General features: G+C 54.6%; 1 protein-coding gene across 1 annotated transcript in view; it reads left to right on the top strand.

Moving 5' to 3' along the window:
- Positions 1-22234, top strand: part of WSCD2 (WSC domain containing 2) — a 36179-nt gene extending 13945 nt beyond the window's left edge. Inside the window, exons 3-9 of the mRNA XM_055796467.1 lie at positions 3612-3726; positions 5370-5554; positions 6534-6655; positions 7664-7838; positions 8836-9000; positions 11278-11478; positions 14114-22234. Coding sequence (XP_055652442.1) covers positions 3612-3726; positions 5370-5554; positions 6534-6655; positions 7664-7838; positions 8836-9000; positions 11278-11478; positions 14114-14466 — 1316 coding nt within the window. The 3' untranslated portion in view covers positions 14467-22234. The remainder of the gene's footprint in view (positions 1-3611; positions 3727-5369; positions 5555-6533; positions 6656-7663; positions 7839-8835; positions 9001-11277; positions 11479-14113) is intronic.
- Positions 22235-23111: the final 877 nt, after the last annotated feature.

Raw genomic sequence — 23111 nt, 5'->3', positions numbered from 1 at the left:
CCTGTGGGGCAGGCAGAGCCCTAGGCGATGGATGCTGAGCACCCACCTCGTTCCTCCTGAGTGCCTGCTGCTTCCCTGGACCGTCTGGTGGGAGCAGGCAGATTTCAGCGGCGGTGGTAATTAAGCAGCAGACAGCTTAACAAGGTGGCTGTGGAGGCTTTGCCACATGAAATTGTTCTAGAGGGAATACTGCTTCTAAAATCATCTCTGGTTTAGCTAGTGTGATGTGTGGCTCTGGCTTGCTGGGGCGATGTGCCTCCCTCCTTCTCCTCCTCTTCATCCTCCTCCTCCCTCTCCTGGCCACACTGGTGGAGCCCCAGGGTCAGGCCAAGGTGTGGGTCAAGGGCAGCCCAGTTGGCCAGGGAACGGCTTTGGCTTGTGTGCATCCCTATGTGAAGGTGCATCTCCTGCCTCAAATCTGGGGGCATTTTTGGATGGTGAAGCTGGGGCAGGGGCGAGCCCCAGCCTCAGCCTGGCGATACCCAGCATCACTTCCTCTCCACCACATCCATCTCTGGTCCTTTGCTGGCCATCTCCGGCCATTCCCTGCTGGGGCTGGGCTCTCCCGTGACACCTGAGCAAGCAATGCCATGAAGAAAGGGGGACCAGCCACCCCAGCCACGCAGCCAAAGACACCCCCGTGTCTTCTGACACCAATGCATTGTCCCAGGGGTGGTCAGCGTGGGCCACCCTTCCTGAAGCTGCTGCCACCAGCACCCACCCGCTCTTTCCCATGCCCACACGGAGCGTTTCCATTCTTACATGCCGGTCTGGTATTGCTAGAGCTGTGGTGAGCCCTGACCCATTGCCAGCGAGCATCAGTGCTCTGTGGGGCAGGTGGCTGCAGGGGAGTGTTGGGGGGCTGGGGGGGGCGGGGGCGCTCAGTGCCTGGCGTGAGGCTTTTGATCAACCAGCTGGGAAATCAAGGGCAGATATTTGTTTCAAGCATCACCCTGCAGCACGGCCCTCTGAAAACACTTCTGTTGTGCCTTGAGCTCGCTGAACGGCAGCAGTGGGTGCTGGGAGAGCCCAGCGAGGGGCCAGGTGCGTCGCCCAGGGGGTCCCTGCTTGCACCCCATGCCTGCACCCAACAGGGACCCCAGTGCCAAAGCGGTTTGTACATGTGTGCTGTGCCACAGCCAAGAGCTGTGATGCTCTCTGGAAGCCCAAGCTTTACATTAAGCTTTAGATTAAGATATTAAATCTTAATGTTGTTGGTTTTTTGTTGGGTTTTTTTTTTTACATTTGCATTTGTAGTGCGAATGGCCTCAGTGACCAGCCTGGCTCCTGGAAGAGTGAAATGTTGGGGGAATTGAATGACTGTTGCTGGGTGGATCTGTGTGTGTTCCCACACGTCTTTCCAGCTTGCTCTGAAATTCCCCTTGGCCCTGTGAAAGCTGTGTGCTGGGGCTCAGCACCCTCCTGCAAGCTGTGCCTGACCCGACCCTGTGCCTTTCAGCATCCCCCTGCTCGCTCCTCCTTCACTTGTTGTCCTCGTATCTCCCTAATTATTCCAGTTGCCTTCCTAATAAGTTGCAGCAGGCATATGTCAAGAGCAATGGATTGAAGGTAATGCACATCAGTCACCGGCTCTGTGCGAACGACTGGAGTCATCCTGCACCGGTTAGATCTGTCATGACCAAAATGAGCTGACCTGCCGAAACCTGCCCAGCGCTGCGGAAATGCCACGTTATGCTGAGAGTAATTGAGAGCAATGAATTATGACTTTTTGGTGGTTAAAGTTAAATCAGGCACCTTTCTCTCAATCTTTCTCCTCCACCTTCCTCCAGGATGGCTTGGGGAAGCTGCTTCGCAGCGCTGGTGGGGTTTGCACTGAGTGGCTTGGTGGGGAGGGTGGGGGTCTATGTATCCGTGGGTTGTACATAATAAGTTGGTTCAGGGACCCCCCAAGAGATGCACAATGCAAGCAGGAGGTAAGTAGTATCCTGTAGTGTGGTCTGGTATTGGTGTGGCGCATGTGGAGATGCTCTGCTATTAGAAGGATAATTTAATGTGTGATGGAGACATGGAGATGGGAGGAGAGACACAGGGTGGTAATGACATACGGGAAGATGCACCTTGCTTGCCTAGAGCCATGGCTTTACTCTTGCTCGGAGCAGGAGAGCCCTCACCTCTGCTCCTGCCCAGTCCTGTGCTGCCAGATATCCCAGTGCTTTCCCTGAGCCCTTTGACCCGGGTGCTGGGGGCCAGAGCCCTGGGTGGCACAGCTGGAGGGGTGTTTGGTGCTGTGAAAACAGCACCTTGGCTTGGGATCTGGTGGCCTTGAAGGGACGGGAGCCTCTCCTTTAGTCTCCCTGCATTGGGACTGCAGCAGCAGCTCGAAGCCAGAGGCCATCGTCCACTGCACGAGCTCCAGGATTTCTCCAGGACAGGGTCACCCTGTGCCTGCATCCTGCAGAAGATGCCCTGAGAGTGGAGCAGATATTTCAGGATGAAGAAAAAAAAAAAAATTGCAGTTATATTCATCAAGGATGCATACCTGAAACAGGGAGCAAGATGAACCAGACTGGTTTGGGATACCAAGCCAGCTCTGCCATTGCCCCCAGGCTGGTAAGACCTGGCTGCTGGTGCTCAGGGCCACCCTCCCCTCTCCCTGGTGCACCCCCACTGGGTAGCTGATCTGCACCCCCTCTGCCAGAACATGTTAATGGACACCTCATTAGCTGATTACTAGATGGCTAATCCCACCGGCTTCTGAAACCCCTGTACTTTTCGGGCAGCAGTGGCAGCAAGGATGCTGAGCATCCCTGCACCAGTGCCGCATCCCTGCATTGGCAGCAATACATCTTCCCCCCAGAAACTGCTCAGGTGGGAGCAGGAGCAGGGGACTAATGAGGGCAGTAATGAGGGCACCTAACAAGGAGACTGAGGGGGGACAGGGGGGCACTGGCAGCACAGGGCTGCCTGGGGGTGGCTCATGGACCAGCTCACCCCTAACAAGAGCCCACAGCCAGCACAGAGCATCACAACAGGCACGCAGGCGAGGAGTTGGATGTTTGTTTTCAGATTATTGGGAAAGGCTACATTTGTCAAATAAATGGTTTCACCATAACTTTATTCAGCTCTATTCCCTGTCTACCAGCATCTTCATTTGCTCTCAGCACGGGCATCAGCCTTTACTTTGTCAAGTGTTGGTGCCGGGCAAATATCCTCTGCAATTGATGTCTGGGGCTGGGGGAAATGAGCTGCTGGCTGAGGAAAATGTGTTTTAAACCATATTTCTCCATTCTGCCCACCCTGTATTCCTGGCAGGGCAGAGTGAAGGGGGTGGGTTATTTTACCACATAACGTGTCTCTTTTTGGAGCCACTTTGCTCAATTTTGAGATCAGCAGAAAGGAAGAGGACAGAGAGGAGAAGCCTTGGAGAGCCAGAGCATCTTTTCTGTCCATAGTGGGTGTTTCTAGGCTTAACCTTTCCTTGCAGCCTTCGCAGGGGCATGTTGTACCCAGAGCACGCATTTCGAAGGCAAACAAACAGGGTGCATTGCTGTGCATCCCTATTTAGGGAAAAAATCAAAAAAAGGGAGGTGGGAATTGATGGGGTCAGCCCCTGTTGGTTCTTACCCTCCTCTCCTGTACCCTTCCCCCAGCGAGATACATCGGCTGCTACGTGGACAACACTCGCCGGCGAACGCTGCGCGGCATGTCCTTCTTTGACTACAAGAAGATGACAGTCTTCCGTTGCCAGGACAACTGTGCTGAACGGTAGGGTGGGAGACAGGCACCGCGTCTTCATCAATTCCCGCACACCAACAGCATTTCTCTGCTGTCACAGCTCCCTGCCCTGGCTGCTCCCTTCCCTCCCACCTTCATTCTTTTTTCTTTAGATTTATGTCATTCCTGCCCCCCCCCCCCCCCCAAATTCACTGGTGTTTTCTAGGAGCCCAAATTCTTCCCCCAGAAAAAGGTGGTGGTGATGGGATGATGGGTTCCATCCTTGTGTGGCGCAGCGGGGTGTAAGGGCTCCAGTTTGGTGCTGGAGGAGCCTTGGATGCTTCTATCCACCCAGGGGTGGCCCCACCAAAACACCCTCCCCAGACCTTCCCAGCTCTCCAAGCACATCCATGTGCAGCTGGGGAGACACATGGGTCCCTTGCTGTGGGAGTTTTCTTCTTTGCCCAGCGTTATACGAAGAATGTGCCCTAAACATGACCCGTGCCGGCGGGGCAGGCAGCGTTGCAGGCAGTTCGCTGCCTCCAAACTCTCCCAGAGGCGAAGCCCACCTGTGTAGCATCCCACGGCACCTGGGCACGTCGCTGCAAAGGACGATCGCTGATCACTGGGACAGTGGCACATCCCCTGCGTAGGGCTCATCCGCCTCAGCTGGGTGGACATGTGCCATGCACCAAGCCGACTGCTGTGGCATATCCTTGGGGGTGCCATCGTGGGGCTGCTCCATGCCAAATCCCCTCCCCCCAGCAGTAGCAGCCCCCCAGCAGGACTGGCCAGTCCGGCACTGCCCTTCTCCAGCAGGTTTCCAGCTCCGCGGGCAATTGGCAAGCACACCTGTGCTGCAAGCCTCCCCTGTGCAAATCCAGCCCGTATCAAGCAGCACAGCTCTCCCACATTGAAGCCCAGTGACGTTCCCATCACTTAATTCCTGCTCTGCCACGCGTTCCATCCTCCCTGCCTGTAAGAAATGTTGCTGCTTCTTGCTTTATGATCTCTGTTGTAGCCCATGGAGCCCTTTCCCTTAAAGCAGAATAGAACAGAGTAGAGCAGAATAGAATAGAACAGAACAGAATAGAAAGAGAAAAAGAAAGAGAGAGAAATTAATAGGATAGAATAGAATAGAACAGAACAGAATGGAATAGAAATAGAAATGAATAGAATAGAAATTAATAGAATAGAATAGAGGAAAAATATAGAAAATAGAGAATAGAGAAAAAGAGAAAGAAAAAGAGAAATTAATAGAATAGATTAGAAAGAGAAAAAGAAAGAGAAATTAATAGAAGAGAACAGAATAGAAGAAGAGAAGGGAAGAGAAGAGAAAAGAGAATAGAATAGAACAGAACGGAATAGAAATAGAAAAAGAAAGAGAGAAATGAATAGAATAGAATAGAAAAGAACAGAATAGAGAAAAAGAGAGAAATGAATAGAATAGAATAGAAAGGAATGGAATAGAATAGAAATGAATAGAAATAAATAGACTAGAATACAATAGAATAGAATATTTTCAGTTAGCAGGGACCTACAGCGATCATCTAGTCCAACAACGCATCCTTGGGATGCAGTGCTGCTCCCAGTGCTGGGTGTGAGCTGGCTGCAGTGGGGATGCTCCTGCAAAAGCCCACAGAACCTGGGGGATGCCCGAGGATGCGCTGAGGCCCCTGTCTCGCTCTCCCCAGGGGCTACCTCTATGCAGGGCTGGAATTTGGCGCCGAGTGCTACTGCGGGCACAAGGTCCAGGCATCGAACGCCAGCGAGTCCGAGTGCAACATGCAGTGCAAGGGGGAGAGGAGCAACACCTGTGGCGGAGTCAACCGCCTCTCCATCTACCGCCTGGAGCTGGCCCAGGAGTCTGCCAGGAGATGTAAGTTCATGTCAACACGGCTCCCAGCTCAGCCCTGAAATGGGGGACCCCCTTGCGGTGCTGTTAGGGGCGAGCCCCAGCACCCTGTGCTGTGTAAGCCGGGCCATGGCTTGAGGGAGGTGGGCTGAAAGTGGTTCAGGTCTGTGGCTGGGGTAGTTTTGCTCCTCTAAACCACAGGGAACCCCCTGCAGGAAAGGCTGCCAGCCAGGGCTGGGTGGAGCGGGGACCCCCAAGGACCCTACTGGGAATTCAGGGCATTTTGGGGGACTTTGGCTGAAGACCCCTTTCCTGCTGGCCAAACAGGACCATTGTTGTGTTTGATGTGTGCTGCCGGCAGAGCTGGCTGTGGGATGAAGGATGCTTGGGACCTCCAGAAAAAGCCAAGGGTGCTCCCTGTCAGAAATGCTCGTTGGGCTCCCAATTAGGCAGCACTATAATTACCCACATTGGCTGCTTTTTTTTCCTCATCCCCAAGCAATGGGAAAGAAAGAAGGTGGAGTAGCAGCTCCAGAGAGGGGCTGAGGGTGCCTGGGTCTGTGCAGCAGTGGGTGACGACCAGGGATGGGACCCTTCAGGGCACTGATGCCAGTGGGGGGGACACACCAACCAGCCCCAGCCCTGCTCTCCTCTACCGCCTCCATCCCTCCTGCCGTCTGGGATCACCGTGTTGATAAAAATAGGGAGGAAAAAATAAACCCGACTTTGCTGCCAGGGCTTTTGCTCTGATTTTGCACTGTAAGCAGCCGGGCGAGCTTGTTAGCAAATGTGGCTCCACAGCCGGAGGGTGACAAGAGCCGGAGAAAAGCAGTCGCTGTGTTGCTGGGTGGCTGGAGAGGAGCGGTGGGGGATGGGGACAGGGACACCGGGGCACGCAGAGGTTCTTGCCATGGCAGCGACATCATTTTTGGGGTGCAGCCCCTGCTCCTCATGGCTGGGCGAACATCGCTGTCAACACCGCTGTGGCCTCTCTCCCTTGCAGATGGCAGTGCAATATTTCGGGGGTGCTTCCGCCGGCCGGACAATGTCTCCATCGCCCTGCCCGTCACCCAGCTCATGCTGAATATGTCCGTGGACAAGTGCGTGGACTTCTGCACCGAGAAGGTACCAGGGGGCTGGGGGTGTGCAGGGCGAAAGCTTAACCCTGTCATCAAAAAGGGTCACACTGGGTAAATCGTAATCTGATTTGGTGTCATAATTATGTGTATCCAAACTGCAAAGGGTCAAGTGGATTGTCTGTGTCTCTGCCATGGGGAGGGACTGGACCAAAGCTCCCCAGAGGGGCAGCACCTGCTGCCTGCCCTGCCTGCTCCCCACGGCTTCACCCCCCCTGCAGGCAGCAGCCACCTCGGAGGGGTTTAGGCAGGAACATCATGGGGTTGCGCTCTGGTCCAGGGATGCTCTAGTGCAGTTTGCTCCTGGAGCATGATGCCTATAAGCAAGGATGGGAAAGGCTGGCAGTGGGCATTGCTGGAGTATTTATTAATGAAAATTAGATAAATTATCAGGTGGGGAAAGACCTTCAAGTGGGACAGTCATGTCCTCCTTTCACAGCCTCCCTGGCAGAGTGGATGGTGGGGAATAAACCATCACACCAGTTAAATACGAGCAGCTGCTCTGTCGCTGGCTCCACTCTCCCTTCGCTGCCGGGAGAGCTCAGGGCTGGGAGGTGTAAATAACCAGAGCCCCTCGATTAACCCAGCACTGCCGCAGCCTGGTGGTAAATCGCCTGTCAGCTGCCAAATGAGCCTCGTAATTCTGGGCTTGGAAATGCCAGCAAGGCTGCCGTGGGGCCGTCCGATGATTTTTCGTAACCTTGGTGCAAGTGGCAAACTCACAAATGATGTGCCATAGCTCTGTCAGGAGCACCAGTGCTTGGTGCATGGCTGGTGGTGCCAGCAGGCAGCTCAGCCATGCCACGGGAAAGTTTGGGTGCTTTTGGGTGTCTGCAATGAGCTCCTGGTGCAGTTGGCTGGAAGCGTGCTGCAAACCACCCCGGGCTGCACAGCAGGGCCAGGGTGGCAGGGATGGGTGTGGGGGGCAGAGGGAAGGGTCTGCTGCAGGGGATGGGGATGGGGATGCTGGCTGCCCTCCCTCCACCCATCCCCGCAGGAATACCCGCTGTCAGCCCTGGCTGGGACTACCTGCCACTGCGGCTTCCCCACCACGCTCTTCACCCTGCACGAGCGGGAGGATGAGCAGCTCTGTGCCCAGAAATGCGCCGGTGAGGAGTTTGAGAGCTGTGGCACTGCCGAATACCTCCTCGTCTACCAGACCCAAGTGCAAGGTGAGCCAGTGCTGGGCTCAGCCTGCCTGCTGCTGGGCAGGGACCACTCCGGCACGGGTGCCAGCACCAGTTTCCCAGCCCCTTCCTGGGGATGCTGACAGAAAGTAAGCGTGAGCTTGCAGCATCTATTTGGCTTTCATTAAAAATTACCATTTATTTTAATTTCTTGGGAAATCAATCCTCCCCTGAACAAACAGCTTTAATTACTGCCTGACTCAGCTGCAGGGTAGAGCAGTTTGCCATCTGCCTCCGGCAGGATCCCTCCTTGCCGGTGCTTGTCCCTCCTTGTCACCAGCGGTACCAGCAAGCCAGAGCCCGCAGCCAGCTGGTAAACCTGCTGGGGCTTCACTAGCCAGGGGGGAGAGAATCCGGGGAGAAATAGTGGGGAAAAAGGCTGTGACCAGGCAGAAAGTCCCCAGGAATCTGCACAGAGTGGGCTGCAGTCCCCCACCACACTGCAGGTCCCAGTGGTGGGACCAGTGGGGACAAGGCAAGGGGAAACCTGTTATGGGGAGAGGAAAGAGCTGAATGGAGCAAATGAGGACCCAAGTTCAGGTGGTTTCGCTTCAGAGCGGCTCTGTCCTGACACGATCCCTGCTTCGGTGTTTGAGGCTGTGCTGGAAACGTGTGTGCATTCGTTGATGTAAAAAGCAGGAGCGCTGCTTGGCAGATGCAGCCCGGTTACTTGCTCTCCCCTAATCACGCAGGCAGCAAGCAGCCAGTAATGGCAGAGCAGCTCCTGCCCTCTTCTTAGGACTTTTTGGGCTGTTCAGGACTTGTTGGGGTGTTCAGGACTCTTTGGAGGGTTCAGGACTCTGTGGCATGTCCCTATGCACTTTAGGCAAGCTGCCTTTCCCTACAGCAGCCACCTCCTGGCACCCTGCCCCAGCATCTCCCTGGGAGGCAGCAGCACGCTGTAAGGAAGCGGGATATCTCTGTAGGAGAAGCACATTACCGTGCTGCAGCCCTGACGAGTCTTGGCTGCTTCTCGCTGCAGACAACCGCTGCATGGACAGGAGGTTTCTCCCCACCCGTGCCAAGCAGCTGGTGGCCCTGGCCAGCTTCCCCGGTGCTGGCAACACCTGGGCACGCCACCTGATCGAGCTGGCCACCGGCTTCTACACTGGCAGCTATTACTTCGATGGGTCTCTCTACAACAAAGGTGAGAGGGGATGTGGCTGCTGGGGGTGCACCGGTCCTCCCTGAGATGGGAGAAGGTCCTGGTGCCATCCCTTGGGTCTGCAGCAGGGGAGGGCAGAGCCGGGTACCACCGATGCTGCTCTGTGGGATGGTTGGGGCTGGGTGTGTGCTGGTTCAAAGGGTATCAAAGGGACCTGACACTGCACAGGCTCTGCCTGTAACCTCCCCGTGCTGCCCACTAACCTGGGCAAGCTCCAGTTTGGGGCAGAACTGGAGTTTCTCCATCATGCCGGTGGGTTTTAACCCACTGTGGTGGTAAGAATTTTCTGGAGGAGGAACCCCGGTGACAACAATCCTGGCAAACAAGGCAATTTCTGTGGGTTTTGCCCCAAGAAAAAGATGATGGGTTTTTTTGCTCAGATTTCCCCAGGAGCTGGGATGCATAAAGTGAGAAGCAAATGAAACTCACAACTGCAGGGTGAAAAGGACTCGTGCAGCCTTCCAGCTTCAGGATTTGGGAGGGGATGGTGCTGGTGGCACTGGTATCCTGGAGGACAAATGTCCCCTTCTTCCTGAGTAGCTGCAGTTTAAAATAGTGACATGTCGGGGCACCCAGGGAATGCTGACACCCAAACTAATGAATATTTGCAGTGCAAAAGAGAGATGATGAGCTCACGGAAGGGATGGAGGAGGGAGCTGAACTCATGTGGCTGTTCTCCTCCGGCTGAAGGATTTGTTGGAGATCCATCCTCCCCTCCCGGGTGACACAGATACTTGCCCAGTAAATATTTAACGGAGGAGGGGTGCTGTGGCTCCCACCCTACAGGGCAAAGCAGCAGCGCCAGGGCTGCTGGAGTGGGTGATGGCATGTGGGCTTCAGGGACCCTCAATGAAGCAGCCAGGGTAAGTTTAAAGCCAAAAGAATGAAGCTTTTTCAGCCAGAAGCCAGCTTCTCCTAATAAGCCACCATACTGCAAGGGGGAGGGAAAAAACCCCCACCAGTTCCCCCACTTTATAGCCATTTACAATAGTTTTATTTGTAGACCTAGAAGGTTTCTCCTGCTTTTCCTTCCCCTTCTGTGGCTCTGAGAGGAAATCTTCCTTTCCTCCTTGGCCGTGGTGGAGCTGGGATCTGTACCTGGGGTACCCACATAGCTGGGGGCGTCTGTACCCAGAGTACCCACACAGTCAGCCAGGGTTTGTACCCAGGGCACCCCCTGAAGCCCCATTTGCCCAACACCATAGGCAGTAGTGCACATTTATTTGAGATTTGCCAAATTCAGTCTTTCCGAGATGGAGATGCTCTGTGCTGAGTGAGGGAGCCCAGGCTGTATCAGCCCCTGGCACTGGCACCCACCCAAGGGTGCAGTCGGCATTGTGTCCCCCACGGAGGGGAGCATCCCCGGGTGAAAGCCTTGGCCAGGTTTTGCTCAGCCGCCCGAGCATGGGTTTCATGTTTATTCTGGGTTGAGCACGTTGGAGGGGCCTGAAGGTATCCAGGCAACTGGCAGATTAGCCATCATGTCCCTGCATCGCACAGCATGGCTGCCGAAAGCAAATTACACATCTATAATTGATGTAATACAGCTACTTACAGCTTATCTTCCCCCCACGGCTCGGCTCCACTGCCAACATGCTGTTCCCGGGTAGTTTGGGTGCTTGGTTTCCCAGGGGCTGGGGGTGCAAAGGGCCTGGGAGCGATGCTGGGCTGAGGCCCCATACTCCATGGGGCACAGGGGATGGTGGTCCCCTCTCTGGACCCCCCATGGCATCACCGCAGCCCTGGGCTCATCTGCAGCCCCATGAGCTTGGGGTTTTTTTTCCCTTTCTTAATTTATTGGGAGAGTTTAAATGCGGTGGTCAGGGAGATTAAAGCTATAAAGATACGTTCTTGACCCCCTCCAACACAAGCATGAGGTGTGTTAATGCAGTGTGCAGGTGCTTAATGCCAGTGCGCTCTGCCCTGGAGGAACGCTGGGCTGTGCAGTATCAGGCTGTTGCAGAGTGAGTCGCTGAGAAGAGCTGAGCACTGCCGGGGAGGAGGCAGCCCTGCTCGGTCTCTGTGCCCGCTACCCACCCTCTCGTACATGAATTCTATGTGACTCATAACTTGGGCAAATCAAGGATTTCCATCTGGGAGAGGGATGCAAATGCTATGTCAAGCCGCAGCTGCTTTTATCCAACTGCATTTTGCAACCTGTTATCCCCACGTTGTTCCCTTTCCCCAGTTCGCTTTTATGATTTTTATGAACATTTGCACCAGCTGCTTCTCAGGTACCTGCTTGCTCTGTCCTGGCAGGGTTCAAGGGCGAGAGGGACCACTGGCGAAGCGGGAGGACAATTTGCATCAAAACCCACGAGAGCGGCCAGAAGGAGATCGAATCCTTCGATTCGGCCATCCTGCTCATCCGAAACCCCTACAAGGCTCTGATGGCAGAGTTCAACCGCAAATACGGAGGCCACGTCGGCTTCGCGGCTCATGCCCACTGGAAGGGCAAAGGTAGGCTTGTTCCCGGGTGGGCGAGCTCCAGCCCAGCTGCCGGAGCTGTGAAGCTGTTGTTAAAGCCCAGAAGAGCCTGAGTCTGGTCCCCATGGGGAAAGCTCGGGCTGTGTCACCCCTTTGGGGTCCCCACGTCCATCTGGCATGACCCACAGCGTTGCCTAGCACAGCCAAGGGCTCTCGTGCATGGGGGATGGGATGGGGATGCAGAGATGCTGGGCTGTTTGTGGGTCACAGGGCAGCAGCAGAGGTGGCAGTGCCTGGGGACATGAGTCTGACAGCAGCCTGATGTCTACGGGGAGGGTACGGGTCAGGTGGGCAGAAGCCCAAGGACCCAAACTCTGCCCCTTCTTCAGAGCAGCTCTTCAAGGCTGAGAGCAGCTGGCCTGAACACTTGGCTGGGCAAGCAGAGAGAAAAGAGATTAAAAAATTAACAGGATTCATCAGACTTCTCCATCCATCACCTGGTGGGTGCATGTGTTGGCATGAGCTTGCAGCATCTCCACGCTGCCACCGATGCCAGATCCCAGCAGGACCGCCCTGCCCAGAGATGGGTGTCAGGAGCGGATGGGCAGCCCCACTCCCCAGCAGAGCCAGCCCCGGTGTGTGCAGCACCATGGGGTGGAAATAAACCCCATAACCCCCCCTGCAATGGTCCTGCCCACCGCTGCCAGGTCACTCACCTGCCTCCATCCTCCTCCTGGCTGGCAGCACCATCAGGATCTTACACACAGGATCCAAGCCCTGCTTATCTGTCCTTCCCCAAGGCAGAGGTGCAGGAGAATGGATCCAGCATGCCAGTAACCCCGCCGGCTGGGGGAAGCCCCCTACCCCTTTGCTGCACTCTGGGCAGCAGGAGCGGTGGCAGCTGCCAGCCCATCCCTATGGACAGGGTGGTGGCAGGGGGTTATTTCTGCGCGCCCAGCTGCTCCGGAGACACTACCTTTCCCATGCACAGGCATATTGTGGAGGCTTGTTAATTATAGCAATTTACAAATTGCTGTTGTGGAATTGACTTCATTGGAAAGAGTTAAAATATTTAGCTTGATTGAACATCTGCTACCCTTAATTCAGAGTTTATTTAAGGGGAGCTTTTGCTGTTGTTGCTGTTATGTGCCTGGATTTCGTTATTGCCGTGTGCTTGCGGCACCGGAGATGGCCCAGCCCGGCTCTCCCTATTGCCCCATCCCATAAAACCAGGGAAGAGAGATGTTCCACTGCTTCCTCGGTGGCTTTTCTCCCTGGGCTGATCCCTAGACTGGCATTACCCCACCACTGGGGGGTACAAGCCTTGTGCTAGATTTTATCCCCGTCTGCTGCACCCCAAAGCACAACTGCAAATTGCAGATACAGCAGGGAGGGGAAGTGCAGGGCCATCCCCTGACTGGAGCCCCAGCACCACCCAGAACATTCCACCACTTTCCCGGTCCCACCCCCCCACCCCCAGCCTGTCCCACCCCTCCTGCCCCAAAGGGAGGGGGGGGCAAGCAGAGGGGCCCTTGCCCTCCACCCCAGCACAGTGGGCTTTGGACATGCATCAAAAGACATCACCAAATTCTTTCCAGAGGATGTACAGTGTAATTAGCTGATGGGTTAATTGTCAGGTTAATTAACCATTGGAACAACTTGCCGGGAAAATGGAGATTTTTCCCTCGCTTGAGGATTTTAATCATGCTGGGGGGGTTGCTGAGAGCTGTGGGTCAGCACAAGGGAGGGTCAGAGACCGTGTTTCATTGACCCTACGTAGGGGCTCAGCCCATGGAGGACCCTGGCTGGGGAGCCCAGGGGTCCCTGTGGGACCGTCAGCACTCACCCTGCCCTCCCACCAGCACGGGAAGCAAACACTTGACAGGGACAGTTCATTTGTGCCAGGTTTGCAATTAGTGCTCGGGTTAAATAAATCCTCCAGAGGACAAAAAGAAAAGTGATTAAGGGTGAGTAATTAAGACAGGGCACGGGGGTCCCAACCCCAGCCTGCCCTGCAGACAACCCCTTGCTCCCTGCAGCCTGGCTCTCCAACACGTGTCCATCTCCCAGGAACCAATTTTGCGGTAATTCTGGAAAAAAAACCCATGGCCTTTCCCCAGCCTCACCCAGAGGTGCTGGGGAGGGGGATTTTTCTTCCCTCTCCCCTCCCCAATTCTCAGCCCCGTGTGGAGCCTGCAGAGGCCACGGGCACCATGAAACCCCCATTTGGTTCCGTGACATTAATTTTACGATATCCCTGGAGTGGTTCCAAAGCAAAGTTTTATGTGATATGATTACACAAGGTGAATTGTCCTGTATCTGTTTAATGAAACAGATACTGTGTTTAATGATTCTTCGGGGAATTAAATACAGTTAAGCTATTAATCAGGCATTGGTTTTGTGGGGAGGACAAGAGGAAGAGGCAGATACCCGGAGCTTTTATGCATCGTGAGAGAAATGTATATGGCACTGCCAGGAGAGTTGCGGCTTATCATTGATGTTTCATTATCCCTTTTATCATTTAGTTTTTATGGGAGGATCAATTAGTGAGAAGGATAATTGAAAGATTTCAGCAAGGGAGCGTGGGCTTTGGCTGTGGGATGGGGGATGCAGGGGATGCAGAAGGACGCGGGGGACACCCACTGACCATGTCCTCTGCTCCTTCCAGAGTGGCCGGAGTTCGTGGCGAACTACGCACCGTGGTGGGCAACCCACACCCTCGACTGGCTGCGCTACGGCAAGAAGGTGCTGGTGGTGCATTTCGAGGACCTGAAGCGGGACCTTTTTGTCCAGCTGCAGCGGATGGTGGGGCTGCTGGGCATCACCGCCTGCGAGGACAGGCTGCTCTGCGTTGAGGGACAGAAAGATGGCAACTTTAAGCGATCCGGCTTGAGAAAGCTGGAGTATGACCCTTACACCCCCGAGATGAGGAAGATGATCAGCAGCTACATCAAAACGGTGGACACAGCTCTGAAACTCCGAAATCTGTCAGGGGTCCCGGATGACTACTACCCGAGATGATGGTGACAACAGCGGGGGGACCTGACCCTGCGTGGCGAGGAAAGGCTCGGTCTTCCCGGCCTCTGCCTACTTCCACCCAGTGGGTGGCTTTTCTTTTAATTCTCAATCTGCTGCTATTAGCTGTTAATCAACTCCCTGCATGAGCAACGAACAGTCCCCAGCCATCACTGAGCTTGCTTGGCCGACACGGACCCAGGCCTGGCAGCACCACCAAGGGGATGCGGGTGCCTTCCCTGCCACAGGGTTCCTGCTCCCTCCCGCTCCCGTTTTGGCTGCTGCAGCCCTCCTTAGCAATGCAATGAGTTATTTGTGTCCATCCCTTTGGGCTGGCGGGTGGGGACACCACCTTGCTCACACCATACCTGATGCACCCCCCAGCATTGGTGTGCTGGCACGGTGCGGCAGGAGCTGAGCTCCCCTGGGGTGGGTATCCCCAAAATCCTCTTGCTCCTTGGCCAGCCCTGGAAGGCTGTGCCCCTGCCCAGATGGAGCCCACTGCCCTTCCCAAGGGAGGCGACACCTGGGGGGTTGGCACCATGTGGGCAATGCTCCCATGGACCCCGGTCAGAGGCTCTGGAAACCAGGCAGGCTGCACTGGGGAGGGCAATGCCACCAAACAAGGTCCCCCCTGTGCACCATCCCTTGGCTCCACAGGGACCCTCCCTGAACCTGGAGACGGGGGGGCCCTGAGACGAGGCTGATGTCCCCAGCCACAGCACCAGGCGATGCTGCTGCTCCAGCCCCAGTGCCCCGGGGGGGCCTGTGACCCCCACCTGGGGGGCTGCAGCAACCCAACCCATGGGCCATGGGTGGGAGCCACCCCCACATGTGTGGATGATGCTCGAGAGAGGGATGTTGGACACCTGGACAGAAGAACTTACGGGACCCTCAAGCTCACCCATGCCTCATTCCAAAAGCTGAGGAGCCAGAACAGTCCCCCCTCCAGAAGCAGTTTTGGGGGCGACGAGCAGGGGCTGTGCTGCAGCCCAGCTGCATCAAACCCATGTGGCAGCGGGGACCAGATCCCGGGGCTGAGCTTGTAGGTGTCCCTCCGGCTGACCTCAGCCCTGCAGTGGGTCCCGCTGCCCTGCCCGCACCCTCACCCGCTGCCTGCCGATGAGCAAGCGAAACCAAAGGATGTCCACGTGCATCGGGAAGATGCCGTTTGCCAGGCTGGCTTTGTGCAGAGCTGCATGTGGTCCCCAGCCACCCCCCTTCCCCCTCTCCACCTTCCCAGCCCGTCCCTGTCCTGGCTTTGCTGCAGATGAGCTCCCCTCCCTCCAACCTGCAAGTCCCCTTTGGATGTAGGTGCAAAAGCCATATATTGTACGCAGCCTTTTCTAGAGTTAGGTATTTAATGATTGGCTTTTAACTCTTGATCTTGGTAGAAATACATGCACAGGTCAAAATCTAGAGACACTGCTCAGTCTATATTCAAAGATAGAGAAGAAAACTCCATGGAGAAAAAGGAGAATTTAAATAAAATATATTTTTCTAATGTGCGTGCAGAGCAGACGTGGGCAGCCATGCCAGGGCTGGGGGCTCCCGGTCCCTGTTTCTTTGCATGGAGGTGGGCAAAGGTGTTTCTAGGAGCTGCTGCCCTGTTTTTAACTCTTTCCTTGGCAAATGGCTGGAGGTTTTCTAGGAGAGTGGGTGAGCCCCGTCCCAGCAGTGGGGATTGAGCTGAGCCCCCTCTCCTCCGCTCATGGTGGCCCCAGGGCTGCCTACCTCAGTCAGAACAAATCCTCAGGTCAATCCAGCTATTAAAGGAGAGTTTTTGTTGCTATTCTGCTTTCCCGTGTGTTTGTGGGGCCACCTGGGCACCCCCCGCCACATCCCAGAGCAAGGGCTGGGTGCCCCCCGGGACATGGGAGCGATGGGCGAACGGCTCCTCTGCCCCCACCTTGAATCACGTTCCCGGCACCTAAAGCACTGACACCACCACCAAAGTGGCTCCTTGGGAGTTTTATTACCTTTATAGTGTCCTTAAAGACAGGTTTATTCAGGTGCGTGGTGGGAGTGGGAAGATCTACTGCTGGCTTTATTCCCGTTGCCTCCTGTCCTTCCTCGGCTCCGGAGCAAGAGCAGGCTCCATGCAATTTATTCCTTCTCTTGGCCGATTACCCTCTTACCTGGAGTTGTTGAAATATTTTTTTTCTTTTTTTTTTTAAATAGCATTGAGTTTGCAGCGATCAAGACACATGCTGGGCATGATTTGTTCTGAGGAAGGAGCAGCATTCCCTTCCACCCCTTGCAAGTACTTAAACCCAAATAATCTCTGAGATAAAACACTTCAGAGATGACACTGCGTGCAGCCAGCGTGCTCCTGGGCTGCAGCTTGTAAGGCAGAAGGGGAGGTGTGGGGAGCGGGGAGGGGGGGCTGCCCCCAGGCTGGGGACCCCCACATCTGCACAGCCCAGGGGGGCATTGCCACCCCCACCAAACCCCTTCAGACCCCATAGCGAAAGGACAGAGCATGCTCCCTGAGCACCAGCAGTGCTTATTTTTTCTCTTTTTTTTTTTTTTCCCTCCCCCCTGTAGCTTTAAGGATCACCGAAGCTTAATGCCTTTATTTCACTGCAATTTTTTTATTATTATTATTTGCAATGAAACGGAGCAATTGGAAGCTGTTACCTCCCTGTCAGTGTGTGCTACACATCTGACTGCACCCCCCCACCCCCCTTACGAGGGTCTGTTGCCTTTGCCTCAAATCAGGCTAACAAAGGAACAGCATCCACCATCCTGCCAGCAGCTGCTGTCCCCATACGTGCAGCCGAGCCGCCAGCAGAACATGAAGGTTTATGGTTTATCTCACTTTATTTATTAAATGCCAGCCTATATTTTTACCACATGGGACTGGCATGCAATAATAAAATTTATATTCCCCCTGGAAAGAGAAGCCAACCGTCCTTTCTGCATCATTTTCATGTGCAAAACTCTTGACATTTAATAGCTGCCCTGCTCCACTGCCTCCGTAATGCCATTAGGTTGGCTTGTTGGAGAGCACCGAAATGCACAGGCAGGGTAGGCAACACTCGGTGTTTTTACAATGATTTTTAAAAGCAGCAAATTTTTCTGCTTGACTCAGCCTCAGCAAGCCCTCAGCATCCCTGCGTGGGAGCAGCCAGCTCACACAGCCCCAGTGTGGGACTGGGGGCCACTGGGGGGTGACCCTGATGCCCTTCTCCGGCTTCCTGCACTAAAAGTCATCTATTTTCTGCATTTTCTCATCCCAGGAGCATTTTCTTGCCTCCCTGGGCCTGCACTGGCAGAGGCTGCAGCATCCTCCCTCCTGGGCTGGATGGGTTACTCAGCTGTTGCCCTAGCAACGGCATTTGCACCAAAACTCCCTTAATTTCCCCCAATTCCATGTGGGTTTTGGGTTCAGCAAGCTGGTCCCTGCAGTGGAGGAGATGATGCTGGAGGAGATGATGCCAGAGAGTGGCTCGGGCTGGGGCTCCCTTCCACGGCAAAGGCAGCAGATGCCCTTTTGGGGTGAATTCGGAGGGTTCTAGGTGATGTAAATGATGCTGAGGGGCTCAGAGCAGGTCAGAGGGAAGGGGCTCCCCTTCCTCCCAAATTAAATCACAGACAAAGTTCATGCTGCTGTTTAAATGAGAGGGAAATAACCCACCTCAGCAGCATAATACAGAAGCTGCGACAGCACTTTCACAAAAGCTCTATAATGTAGGAGAGATGCGAGTTATAAATCTGAGCAGCAGTAATATTCATCCCTGACAAAAGAAGCATGTTTATTTATTGGCTTTACTATTTTCCGTAAAATTTACAGTTGACAATCTGCCTGAATGCAGCAGAGATAATTTAAACATGGCTCCAACTCGCCTGGCATCGAGGAAAGGGTAACATGTTTATTCTTTTTTTCCCCCCTTAATTCCAATTCCAAATAAAGGGAGTGATTTATCGGAGAAGGAAAGCACAGCTTTATTTCAGGGCTGTGACAGCTAATTGAAAAAGAACAGTCATTAAGGGCGGTAATGTGTTCCACAGAAATGATTTTGGTATATTCTGGAGTAATTTCCCAACCGCTTGTGTGAAATGAGACCCAGCCTCATGTTTCAGGGACTGCTAGCGGTGGGTAATTACAGGGGGGCAGCAGCGGGGAGGGGGCCCGGAGAGGCAGGAGGCAGGTTTGGCACGCTGCGGGGATGTGCCGGGCGAGGACCGATCCTGCCACGGGCTCCCGGCGTGCTGCAGCACCGACACCAGCAGGCTGGGGTGCCGAGCCCTGCGGCACATGGGGCACGTGGGACCCCGACGGGCTCGTGGGATGGGGACAGGTGGGATGGCTGTGGCTGGGGAATGGGGTGCTGGGGTTGTGGATTGGGGTCCTCGACTGAGGGTTGGGGTCTCGGCTCCAAAACGCACTGCTCTTCTTTCCCAGCCAGCCTTGACCTACCCTAAAATATTGATTCCCCACGACAGCCTTCATTACCCCTTGACTTTTGGACGCTAAACCCAGTACACCCCCAGTTACCACCGATTCCACCGACCCCTGCCCCAAAAGGGGTTGCAGACCCCGGCTGGGAGGCGGCCACCGTGCCACCCAGCCCTGGCGCTGCGGCTCCCACTGAGCCTCTGGATACTAATTACAGTTTTTGCATCTCACCCTCGAGTTGGCCACGATGTCATTAGCCTCCTGCCGGCATTAATCAAGAGGACAGCGTTAATTCATAGCTAAGGACATCTCCCAGCTGAGCGGTGAGGCTAGCAGTCCTTGCAGGAGCGGGGTGGACCAGGGTCAGCAGGATGCCTCCAAGGACCCACATTATATATTATGTATAAATATATAATATATTGGACCTTCCCATCACCACAGGGGACTGCGGCTGACACGGCAGGGTGAGCTTCCCTCCCCTAAATGAACAAAAAAAAAAAGAACTAAAAAAAAAAAAAAACACCCAAAAAACAACAGAAGAGCTGAAAGGATGCAACTTCACCCACCCCAGGAGATGTCAGGGCTGTAGGCAATTTAGGCAATTGCAGTTTAGGCAATATCAGAGGAATTGGGGCAATATTGAGCTGCATCTTTTTGCCACTCTGCCGAAAGGGAAAGAAAAATCTGGCTGGAGAGGCTTGTGCGCACGGAGGGGATCTGCTGCTGAAGTTTTATGATGAATATTTCTGCCCTGTTTCTGTTTTGTATATATGCATTTTTAATGCTTTCTGTTTGATCTGTTTACTGCCTGCCTTGACAGGTGACATGGAAACAGAAATCACTGATATTCCCTGGGGAGGCTCGCTCGGTGCCTGGCAAGTTACGGGGTCCAGCAGGCAAAATTCGGGGGATTTTTCCTTTTTTTTCCCCATCCTCATCCCAAACCCTGCCGGGATGTGGGGGGCAGCAGGGGGAGGGGATGGAGCAGCAGCACACTGCTTGTCCTGGGGTGTCTGGCTGGATGTTGGAATCGAGGGGCAGTGCACCCCCTCCCCACTACCCCGACCGCCCCCAAAACCAGCCTCAGGGACAGGGTGGGTCTGTGGGCGGTGTGGAGGGTGCAGGAGGCGATGGGGGAACGAGCCTCCGCTGCGCGAGATGCAGCCAGCTCCCAAGCAGAGACTCTTCTCAGCGCTGGCATTAATAATTCCGCTTTCAGATCAGTGTAACAGAGCGTTTGCCAGGTCTTACCTGACAGAGAACACGCCGGGCTGACTCGAAGCTGGGGGGAGAAGCTGGCGGCAGCTTGGAGCACTCTTAACAAAGCCACCCGGGGGGAGTGGGCATCGGCCCCCACTGCTGGGCTCAGCGCTGTGTGTGAGCACAGGGGAAATGATGCTCTTTCAGCTTGCACAGATACATTTTTTTCCCCCCTAAAAAGCCATTTGGCCTTTTCAGGGACAAATTAAAGGGGGAAAACCCACAGAGAGCAGCTTTGGAAGATCTCCCATAAGAGAGGCTCAGAGCATCCTGCTCCCATCTTGGAAGATGCTGTGATGGAGGAGGCTGCAGGGGAGGAAGGCTTTGGTGGTGGGATGAGGCTCCCATCTCACTGGTTCCTGGCCATAAAGTCCCAGCCCCACATCCCTGTGCCCTTCCGCTCCCGGCTGCTTTCCCACAATTCCAAATTCAATGCCAGGGATCAGGAATACACACTAGGAAGGGACTGCTTACTGAAAAGCCCTGGGATCTTCCCACTCAAGGCGACGAGCTTGAGCACATACTGGGGGTATTTGTATGTAAAACAGGTTTTTTTATTAAATAGGCAAACAGCTACAAAGACGAACTCAAATATTAGGTTTCCGAAGCTGTCATTGTAATGATGGTTTAACCCAAGGTTATGTACCAAGTCATCACTTTTTTTTTTTTTTTTTGGAAAGCTGTTTGCAGTAGTAATAGATGGGCTTGCAAAATCCAGCTACAAAAATTAGTGAGGAGCATCCCCACTCCATCACAGCCTGGGACCCTCATGGTACCAGACCAAGGGGCAATGGCATGGCACTGGGTCCTCGAGGGACATGGGCTGCCCAGTTCCCCCCTGTCCCACATGCCTCCAAACCCATCCCATGGCAGGGAAAGGTGAGCCCAGATGCACCAGCTGTTCCTGCCCCAGCTCTTCAGCTGCCCCAAACCCCCAGCCCAAAAAACATCAGTGGCTGCTGGCTCCGGGGTGCACCCCATCCCCCAGAACAGGTCCTAGGCTCCTGCTCTAGTGCCTCTGCTAGTTCTGCATGTCCCCCTCGCCTTCCTGAGTGGCTGTCTGTCCATCTGCCCTGTCCATCCCATCATCCGTCCTGTCTGACTGCTAACAGGAACCCTGCGACCTTTCAGCAGGTCATTCAATACTGTGTAACATGAGCAAGGGGAGCCTCATCCCACTGTCACAGCCTTCCTCCCCTGCAGCGTCCTCCATCACAGCATCTTCCAAAGCTATGGACCATGCACAGGTTTGGTGGGAAAAACCTCTGCAGATGGTCCCCACAAGTGACCTCACACCGGGAGCAGACCCGATCTCGGCCATGGTATGTGGTGCAGCCCAGGGATGGGGTGTTGCTCCCCAGGGAAGTGGCCAGGGTTGCTCAGCCTGCCAGATCCCATCCCCTAGGAGATACGGAGATGCTGGGTGCCCTGCAGGCACCCCACGTTATTGAGAGCAGCACCCAACAGGTGGCACTGACCAATTTGCCATTAAATTCTCTTATAATCCCCATTCCCCCACTGTGTTCCCCTTCTGGGCTCAGGCTGGACACCCTTTAGTTTCAGGATAAATCCCCCCCAACTCTGCGTCCTGTTTTTAGCAGACCAGATCTGCAGCATTCCCTGCAACACTGGTGAGGACAGACATCTCCCTGCCCCAGAGTGGGGTACAAACATGCCCCGGCACACACCAGCCGGCAGCACCAAAACCCAGCCAAACACACCGGATCCATCAGCATCCCTCTCCTAGGGATGCTGCAGGCAGCGCCTCATCCCTCTGCTCCGTGTAATGGGAAAGGAGCACATGGCAGCTTCATGGGGTGCAGGTGCTCCCCTCGCTCCCCATCATGCCAACACTAACGAGGTTATGCAGATCAAGGTAGATCAGCGAGGCAGTGCTGGGGGAAGAGGGGATGCCCCATAATCTGTTGGAAATCCAGCTCCATCCGCTATGATCCACGGCATTCCCGCAGCGCGGGGCTGCGGCTCCATTACTGGGGCTTAGTGATTCAGTGTGTATCTGCCTGGCATCATCTGCCACTGACGGGAGCCTGTAAATAGCTCCGTGCCTTTTCCTGGGAGCTCTCTCATCACTTTTTTTTTTTTTTTTTTTTTTTTAAAGAAAAAGCTATAAATAAGTATCTCAGCCTTTGCGGGCATCTGTGAGCAGACTCTCAACTGCCGGGGTGCAGCCTCTGGGCATCACAGGGACTGGCACCCCCAGGGACTCCCCAGAAATGTCCCTGGTGCCACTGGAGACTGCCCGAACCCAGCTCTGGGGTGGGCTCTGCTCTGGCACCCAGCACAGGTGGAGGACTCAGTCATTCCTTGCTTTCCTGGGAGTGAGAGGCTGTGGGTGACACAGAGAAACCAACACATAAATAAGTGTGACACTGGTGTCATAGTCAAGAAGCCCAAATTGTGAAGGATCTCCCAAATTAACTGTGCATGAAATTGGATAGAGACGGTGCCGTAGCCCATCCTGCACCGCAGAGATTTGTGTGCAACAGCAGAGTCTCCCACCCGTGATGGGCTTGCTGCCTGGTTGGGAAGAGGGAAAGTCTTCCCATAGGACTGACTGATCCCACCAGGGAGCAGCCATCACTGGAGCCAGCTCCCAGGTCCACCTGGATCCAGGAGGGGACACCAGGTCCTCCCCCAGGACCGCGCTCCCCAGCCTATCGACCTGCTCCCCAGTGCCACCCAGGCACTTCCCAAGGAGCCACTGGGACTCACAGCCCCAAGCCTCAAACTGCTCTGCAAAACGTACCCTGTGAAACATGCCCATCAAAGTCAGGTTTGTTCAAAAGACACTTAAAATTAACCTTTCCCTCCTTTTTTTTTTTCTTCTAGTTTTCTATATCTGCGACCCTGTGCATGAGCCAAATCCCACCCTGGCAGGTGGCCCTGGGTCTGGATCACTTAGAAGACCTGTGAGATTTCCCAGCTCATCGAGGATGGGATATTCAAACCCCTCCTATGAAGACACTCC

This window comes from Falco peregrinus, chromosome 2 (genome assembly GCF_023634155.1).
Source record: "Falco peregrinus isolate bFalPer1 chromosome 2, bFalPer1.pri, whole genome shotgun sequence".
NCBI classification, from domain to species: Eukaryota; Metazoa; Chordata; class Aves; order Falconiformes; family Falconidae; genus Falco; species Falco peregrinus.
The sequence above is the reverse complement of the archived record's forward strand: the minus strand, read 5'-3'. Positions and strand labels throughout refer to the sequence as shown.